Consider the following 9,123-nt stretch of genomic DNA (forward strand, 5'->3'; position numbering starts at 1 on the left):
GTTCTTCCCATCACCCGGATGCTGTGGGGGGTCCATGACCAAACTCAGCCCTTCAGGCACAGACCCTCTGCAGTGCTGGACTGTGACATGAGTGGGGGGCTCACTGGTCAGCCAGGCTGGTTCTCTCTCCAGGAGATCGGCCACCACCTTCTGGGCCCCTTGCTGACTGCTGCTTGCTTGGGGTCCAGTGCAGCATTTCAGGCTTGGCGGGAGTTCGATCTTCCCTTTAAAGTTCTGAAGTGGTCATCAAGTTTCACTTCACAGTTAAGAGATTGGAGGCCTAATGGGGAACATGACTCACCCGAGGTGCCGGAGTCCTCTGGTCTGCCCTGTGTCTGCTCAGGATAGGAGGGTCTCTCACCCAGCCCCAACTGTCCGTCTCCTGTGTCTCCCATCACAACGGCTTCCTGGTGAGCAGAACCAATAGTCAAACCAAAGGAAAATCAGAAAACAGTGGAATTTGCTTCGTATGCACGCTAAGAATTCCTCGTGTTCCAGATTAGTCCCTCTTTTTGTGTGGCCTGACCTGGTGGCAGGGAGTTTTCTGCATCTCATTGATAGTAATGAAGTCAAAAGAGGCAGCAAAGATGTTGTATGTTTTTATACTTTACACCGAAGCCGAGCTTTCCCTGAAGATTTCGGGTCTTCTTTGAAGCCCGAATTGTGTCTTTCCACTGCCTCTTGAATCCCCATGGTCCTCCATGACATGCCTCCCCTCTGTTCCCTAAATGGAGCATTGGAGAAGTTTTTCTTCTTCTGTAACACTCTTAATCTTTCCCTGGGATCCCTTCTTAACACTACCTCATCGTATGTGCTCAGCAAATGTTAACACTGAGTGTCGACATGACTTCAGGAGATCCCGGCTAGTGTGGCAGGGGGCGGGGTCCCCTCTTGTGTTCTCTCCCTCATCTCCCAGTCTCTTCTGAAATTTTCAGTTTCTCTCTTAGCTCTCAGGGACAAGATGACAGGTGCCCCCCCCCCTTCTATCTCAGCATAATCTTACAGGTATTAACATTCAAATACCTAATAATAGACTGCTTGAATAGATTAGCTCCCTTTATAACTTCTATCATTCTAAGCGAAAACTTTCTGTGAGTTATTTGGGGTTTTGAATGTATAATACCGTCATTAAAATAGGTTTTTATTTTCCTCCCATTGACAGTAAAGCTGTCACTGCCACAAGATTTGAGCTAAAAAAGAAAAAAATGATAGATTTTGTACTTCTTTGTCAGTCTCGCTCAAAGAGAAAGACAGAAACATCTTGACAGCTTTTAATTGAATCAGAGAACTTGAGATAATTGGGCTTCTGGAGCCCCATTCACCGGGCGAGACCTTCCAGCAGCACAAAGCTGGAGGTTTAATGGGTCCTTCTCGGCTGTTCCGTTGTAAGCATTTAGCGCTAATATTCTCAGCAGGGTGTCAGCCAAGATACCAGGCTCTGAGCCTGTGGAGTCAACCAATTTGGATTGCTTGGTGATTTTCATAAGGTCCTAGGGTGAGTGAAAATACAAAGGTCTGACCCTGTGAAGGGTCTGTATTAAGCACTCGGGTTCAGAGCATACCAGGAGCCATGAAGACCTCATTGGGGTGTTGGCAACAACCAGATGGGACAGTTTGGTATGGTGTGGGAAAGCCTGACCTGCAGAGACAGCTTCCAGGGCATCCTGTCTGATCTCTCCTCCTGGCAAGCATATCTTGACAGGGCCACAGGTAATTCATGAAGGTGTGGTGGGTGTCTGGCACTGTCAGCGAAAGCATGAAAAGTGTAAAAGACACTGTTCCACAAGTCAAGGAGGGTTCTGTTTTCTAAAGAGGAAATAATAGCAAAAAGGAGGACCATAGAATATTGTGTCTTGGAGCAGTCCTGGGTCAGTTGGTGGCTTAGTAAATCCCACACAAAACAGTGTCATCTGTCTTAGTTACACATTTTAATATCTAAGATGTACTGAGAGTTCGGTACTAGACCCCTTCCCAGCTAACAAAATGACTTCAACTGCAAAAGAAATGACTGTTTAGTGAGTTTATTATCATGTAGCCAGCATTTGTGCCAGGAACATCCTTTGCATCTATTCCTTATAAAAACCCAGTAAAGTATAGATACCATTATTTCCGATTTCTAGAGAGGACACGGGCTTAAAGAATTCAAACTGGCAAAGTCAAATATAGCTGGTGTTGGGGGCTCTGGGGAGGACCGTCTGATCCAGAGCTCACACGTTGTACCTACCATTCTGCCATATATGAAATTTATCCAAACTTTAGAGGAAGCAAAGGACTCTTTAGAAAGGAGCTGGTCAAGAGCAGAAACAACGGCCAACTTGGACTTTCTTGTGATGAAGTCATGTGACCAAGCAACCATTCTCTTTAGGAGCTCACTATGTACATATTATGTACTTAGCAAGTATTTTCCTCCTAAGTGTTGTTTCTATCCTGTTTTCAGGATACAGATGTATAATGTAAGTCCCTTCCTCTTATATTTATTAAGATTGGTATAGAATGGTAGTGCTGTCTGTTTTTCCTCGGGGGAAATTCAAGGTACATTCTCAATTGGTATGTAAAGAAACAGAGTTCTTCCTGTCATTTAGGCTGAAATAAAGTATCCCTAGGACATGTCCCCCAGACAGTGTTTAACGGATGAGTTTCTACAGCACACCTGTTCTTGCTAAGTGAATTGTGTTCCAGTGTCCTCTTGCTGACCAGACTGGCCATTTTCAAAATACTGATGGACAGTCCAGTAGCCAGAGGTTCTATCAGGCCCAGTTAGCATTCACAAAAGAGTGCTGGAGACACTATGACTATTTCTGGTGACACTTTGTCATGTAATAGAGAGGCTGCTACAAGTCTTTTTCTGCTTTCCATTTAAAACACAACACAGCAGACCTTTAAATGTTTGCCAAGAACCAGGAGTGTCACTGGAGTCTTGAGTAATCTGTTGAACTTTTTAAGCTTAAATCCTAAGGTTACAGTATGAAAATTTAGGATTAGAGTAGCAGTCTGCAGTTGCTGACCATCCAGGCTAGGGAAGTCCAGCCAAGGAGCTTTTCAATTCCTCAGTTCCAATGTGGCTGATAGCCTCGGTGTGGCCCATGAGGAGTGTGCTGTGGGCAGTACGCTGCTCAGTCCTTGTCCCTCCTGGCAGCCCTCTACTTGGGGAAGCTCTGCCTTCTTGGTGTGGAAAACTGCCTCTTTACCTTTGGAGCATTTTCCAGTTAAATACATTCATATAGCACCCCCACAGGATCTTTCTGTATACAGAATTCTACTCTAGAAAATGATACAATGGCAAATTTCCAATATTTTAGATTCTGTTCTTGATTCACCTGAGGGAAGAAATGTCTTTGCTCTTAGAATCTCTCCTTTTATCTCTGGATAGAAGAAAAGTAAAGACATACAAACAGTCACCTTTTGTGTTAACCACATTTTCATTTCTTTTGTCATTTTGTTAGTAAAATAATATGCTCGCTATGAAAATCTGTAAAATGAAGAAAAACAAGAAAATCAAACCCAGTGGTTGCTTGATACTGTGTTAAGTGTTTTTCCTCTGCTTGTCATTTTTATACATGTTGACATCATACTTCATAGACAGTTTGGTATCCTGTTCTTTTCCCGTTTAAAAAAACCTCTTGGCCAAATTTTAATTATCAGTATAATATTTTATATTAAAATTTTGTTGAATTTTAAAACAACATTCCTACTGTCTTTTGCAGGGTCAGCTTTATTAAGATACAGTTTATGTACAATAAGTCATCACTTTTAGGTGCACAGTTTGATGAGTTTTGGCAAATGCATACAGCCATATAACCATCATCGTGATCAAGAGAGAGAACAGTCATAGAGGCACCTGGAGGCTCAGTCGGTTAAGCATCTGACTCTTGATTTCAGCTCAGGTCCATGATCTCAGGGTGGTGAGATCAAGCCCCATATCAGGCTCTACACTTGGTAGGGAGTCTGCTTGAGATTTTCCCTCCTCCTCCTCTCCCTCTGTCCCTACCCCTCTTCTTTCTAAAATGAATACATCTTTTTAAGAAGAGAGAGAGAGAACAGTTGTATTATTCCAGAAGATTCCCTCATGTCACATCCCTCCCAGCCCTAGATCCTGGCAACTGCTGATGTGCTTCTTTCTTAATATGTTTGAGATTCATTTTGCTGTTGCACATACCAGTGGTTCATTCCTTCCTATTGCTGAGTTAGTATTCTGTTTTATGGACATATTGCTGTTTATCCATTTTGCCCATTGACATTTAGGTTGTTAGCACTTTTTTAGCAACTAAGAATCAAGTTGCTATAAACATTTGCAAACAGTTTTTTATATGAACTAACTTTTCATTTCTTTGGGATAAATACCTAAGAGTGGAATTGCTGGGTCTTACAGTAAGTAAGTGCATGTTTCACCTTCTAAGAAACTGGCACAGTGTTTTCCAGAGTAGCCAGTGAGGCTTCCAATGGCTCTGCACCTTCACCAGTATTTTAGCCATTCCAGTGGGTCTGTAGTGGTGTCTCATATGGCTTTGACTTGAATTTCCCTAATGACTAATAATGCTAAGTATGTCTTTAGGGTGTATAATTAGTTGCCATCCAAATCTCTTCTTTGGCAGAATTTCTTTTCAAATCTTTTGCCCATTTTTTCATCAGGTTGTTTTTTTCTTGTCCTTGAGCGTTGAGAATTCTTTGTATGTTCTGGTTATAAGTCCTTTTGGGTGTTTTGCACATTCTTCCAAACTTTGCTTTTCTTTTCATTTTCTTAATAATAACCTTCAAATAGTAGAAGCTTAAAATTTTACTGAAATCCAATTTATAATTTTTTTCTTGGATTATGCCTTTAGTGTCACATCTAAGAAATCTTTGCCTGACTCCAGATTACAAAGATTTTTCTGCTGTGTTTTCATCTAGAAGTTTTATGGTTTTAGGCTTTATATTTAGAGATACAGCCCATTTTGAGTTAATTTTTATATATGATGCAAGGTATGCATTGAGATCCATCCTAACAGGAAGCAGGCATCCAGAAATACTTGTTTAAAAAGAAAAATTGTTCCAGAATTCTTTCCGCTCAAATAAAACAGGGCAGTGAAAATGAGCTCCTTGGAGCACTGATCCTATCTCCTTATCTACCAGCATTGAGACTGATCCATCAGTCTACAGCAACCACCTTTCTAGAAAGTGGTAGAAAGAATACCAGTAGTGACCTCCAGCCCCCTCTGGTCCAGGTCTCTTTTTAGGTGGTTCCTAAAGTTCTGGTTCCTCTGGACATATTGTTACCCAGCAGCTGCACATTTTAGGTAGTGAAAACTAGGATCTTCTTGACCGCAGGCTGTCGGCTTCCTGGGAAACAACCATGTTTAGTGTTGGACTACCTTACCGATAAGGGGAAGAGACCCAACGTCCATGAAAAACTGACTGTGTCAGGAACTCAGCTGTACCACAGCAGGCCCATGTGGCAGAAAGTGATGATCAATCCAGCTGATAGATGAGGCCGTGAGAGGTATTCAGAGCCACACAGCCAGTCAAATGGCCAAGCCAGACTTGCTTATCCAAAGCTTTTGCTTACTCTGCTATTCCTCACCAGCTCCTCACCAAGTCACTTCCTGTGTGTCTGCTGGCATGCCGCCACACCCACACATGGTCCCATCCAGCTGACAGCAGGTGCTGTTAGAAGTATGACAGTGCAGTTGCTTTCAACCATTTAGCTTTTTGTTTGTTTATTTGATTTCCCTCACAGCTAGTTTGAATTTATTTCAGTTCCCCACACTTGGCATTGTGGCTTTTACCTTTAAAATGGCTAATTGACTGCTGTGCTATTTTGTAATGTGGATTATAAAAATGTCCTGTGGGTGTTGCTTTTCCTACTTACAATCAGGTTTTTTTTTTAAGATTTTATTTACTTGTTTGAGAGACAGAAAGTTGAGCAAGCAAGAGAGCATGAGCTGGGGCTGGACCGGAGGGGGGGGGCGGGTACAGAGGGAGAGGAAGAAGCAGGCTCCCCACTGAGCAGGGAACCTGATGAGGGGCTCAGTCCCAGGACCCTGAGATCATGACCTGAGCTGAAGGCAGACGTTTAACTGCCAGGTGACTGAGCCACCTGGGTGCCCCTACAATCAGGTACCATATGAATTTGTGATTGAGAGGTCAGGCTAGTGCTGTCTTAACACAGCCCATCTGCATTATTTACTTGTTCTGGGGAGGGGAGTGTCTGTGTGTTTTGTTCTTTAGTAACCTAACTGGATCCTGGGAATCTGTCACGCAGAGCATCTCCTGTCCCTCTTCACTTCTCAAGAGCAGTCTTACACACAGTCTTTGCTGGGAGAAGACCAGGGCACCAGACTCCAAGTATCCCTCTCCCAGTCTTCTCATCCTCTCCGTCTGAACTTCATCTCAGGAAATGATCCCAAGTGGGAATTCTCATGTTGGCTGAAATCCTGTGTTATTTTGTGTGTTCAGACCTAGTTATCTTTAGACATTCCTGCCATTGAGGTGGCCACTCTCAGCTGAGTGATTTCCTACTTTGCAGGACCTTGCACCTCCTCCAGTTTTAAAAGTTACCATTTTAGGCAGCATCCAAGCCCTCTCCCCTCTGGAATCTGTGGAGTGTTAGCAGCTGGGGCTAGCTTAGCCCGTTTTCCCTGCCAACCCTGCTTAAGTAATGTACGCCACCTCTGGTGCAGAAGCTCCTGGTCTGTCACACTTTCCATTGTGGCCACGCTCATCTCTGACTTACTTCCCCTTTGCTTAGCTCGACACGGCTGGTCCAGGCCCCCACCTGGCTGTGCTGCTATCATTACAGAGAGTGGCATTGCAGCTTCCGGGTAAAACTGTAACTGAAGAGGACCTTCGACACTTAGCCAGTGTTGCTGAACTCTGAAATGGCTGCACACTTTGACTTTTGCCCCTTTTGGGGGTCTCTGAACCCTCCTCATTGGTCAGCTTCTCTAAAAAAGTCACCAGTCCCTTGGGTTTCTCTTCTGGGTTCTGGCACAGAGCACCTGGCACAGAGAAACCTGGTGTCCTGGGACATGACAGGCTGTGTATGTCATGGAAGGATCTAGTTCCAGCTCAGCCACTTGCTGGCTGTGTGAGACTGCTCACCTTACCTAGCTTCTCTGAGCCTGTTCTTGTATCTGTAAAATGGGGATATTGATGCTACTATGCTTAATTAATTTATTAATTTGAGAGAGAGCACAAGCGAGAGGGGCAGGGGAAGAGGAAGAGATTCAGACCCTGCACTGAGTGTAGAACCAACATGGGGCCTGATCTTACCACCCTGAGATCACGACCTCAGCAGAATCCAAGAGTGGACCCTTAACTGACTCTGCCACTCAGGTATCCCACACCATGCTGGGCTTTTATGAAGATTAAATGAACTGAGGGCCACTTGGCTGGCTCAGTCGGTAGAGCACACAACTCGATCTTGGAGTTGTGAGTTCAAGCTCCACACTGAGCATAGAACTTTTCTAATTAAAAAAAAAAAAAAAAAAATTTAACTGAGTGCCCAGCATGGTGGCTAGCAAAGAATGCAGCTTGTGCTCCCCAAGAGAGATGTGAAGTAAAGAGGTGTCCAAGCAGGCAGACCTGTCACTGATCCTACATGTGATGTTGGGTAGGGTCACCTCCGACTGCTGGGCACTGCTGCCCATGGGCAAGGGTGGGCTTGCCGTGTCTGGCCCAGGCCTGCCTGCAGTGGCCTTTGCAGCCAGCAGTGGATGCTCTGCTCTTTGCTGGTTGTTGGGGCACCCAGGTGCCATCCTCACCTGTTCATCGTGTTTGGTTTTATGTCCCCCCGGCCTCCCAGGAGCCATCCCAGACAGCCCTGCCAAGCTCTTCGAAGTTCCCGACACGTGGTAACCTGGCCCTGAGGGAAACACATCGCTGGTGCTGTGGCTGCAGAGGAACCAGCCAGCACATTCAGAAGCCATACTGTATTTAATTTAATAAAATGTGGTATGGGAGGGGTTTGAAACCAAGTATGTGTCCTGGAAAAAAAACAAAACACAACAGTTTTTATTTTCGTGGCTGTGTCTCTCTTCTTCCCTTTTAATGTAAAGTGTCTGCTGACACTCAGCACGGTTGTAAGCTGTCGTGAATGTGCACATTATGAACCAGTTGATTATTTGTTGCTTGCGTGAAGCCTTTGCTTTCATGACTTTTAGCACATTTAAGAATCCACGCGACGGGGAATGTCGGCTGTGAAATAAGCAAAGAGCCAGCATCCTTGGGCACAGTGATCAGAGTTTTGGGTTGAAGTCTTTCTCGCTTCGAGGGGTTCTCCTGATTCAGGGGCCTCCCAACGGATGGGGAGATCACTCGCCTCTGCCCACTTCGCCCCATAGCTGCCTGAAAATCCTCAGCGCTCAAGCCCATTTTTCCAGTAGGAAAACATCTCCTGCTGTCCACCTGCAACTTACCCTTTGCCTTGGCCTTCGGGCCGTATCTGTTTAGAGTCCTTTTTCCTAAGATGTGAGGTCCTCACAGCGGACTGTACACATCCAAAAAGTTCACTTCTGTTTTTCCATGAGTGCTGTGTCCACTTTCCCCTGTCTCCGCCTGCTCGTCATCTCTGAGTGTGTGCCTGGGACTGAGGTGGCACATGTGTGTGCGTGTACGTGTGCGTGAAATCACAAGTGACATGTACCAGCCCTTTCTCTGTTGAAACTGATCCCAACAGTGACATAATTTCACAGATCTACTTCAGTAGATCTTCTTCATATAGATCATTGTTAGATATTTAACATTTTTTTGTATCATGGAAATAAAAAATGAAATGTGTATTTCCAAAAGATGAAAATTAAAGGAATTTTCATAGGATTCTGGTTCTTTCCTTTTTCTTTTTTTTTTTTTTTAAATAAGTGAATGGCATATTTGATGTTTACATAGATAGGTTGCTCTCAAAAGATCACCCCGAAGAGCTCTGGTAAGTCACAAAGCCTGGTGTTTATAGATTTTTTTTTTTTTAACCCGCGTGAATGAGTCGGATGCTTGGTGCTGGAGTTGAGCCCTGTGGAAAACTATAGGAGGGTCTGTGTCTCTTCATGGTGGGTGGAATGGAGCCCTTTGGAATTCGTGATGGCATGCGAATTCAGATCAGTGAGACACTTGCCCCAGTTACAAGCTTCTTAATGCTTCCCCTGCTCCCCT

General features: G+C 44.4%; 1 protein-coding gene across 1 annotated transcript in view; it reads left to right on the top strand.

Annotated features, from left to right (window-relative positions):
- Positions 1-8,793, top strand: part of PARN (poly(A)-specific ribonuclease) — a 154,335-nt gene extending 145,542 nt beyond the window's left edge. The window contains exon 24 of the mRNA XM_026003146.2: positions 7,781-8,793. Coding sequence (XP_025858931.1) covers positions 7,781-7,833 — 53 coding nt within the window. The 3' untranslated portion in view covers positions 7,834-8,793. The remainder of the gene's footprint in view (positions 1-7,780) is intronic.
- Positions 8,794-9,123: the final 330 nt, after the last annotated feature.

This window comes from Vulpes vulpes, chromosome 3 (assembly GCF_048418805.1).
Source record: "Vulpes vulpes isolate BD-2025 chromosome 3, VulVul3, whole genome shotgun sequence".
In the NCBI taxonomy this organism is placed as follows: domain Eukaryota; kingdom Metazoa; phylum Chordata; class Mammalia; order Carnivora; family Canidae; genus Vulpes; species Vulpes vulpes.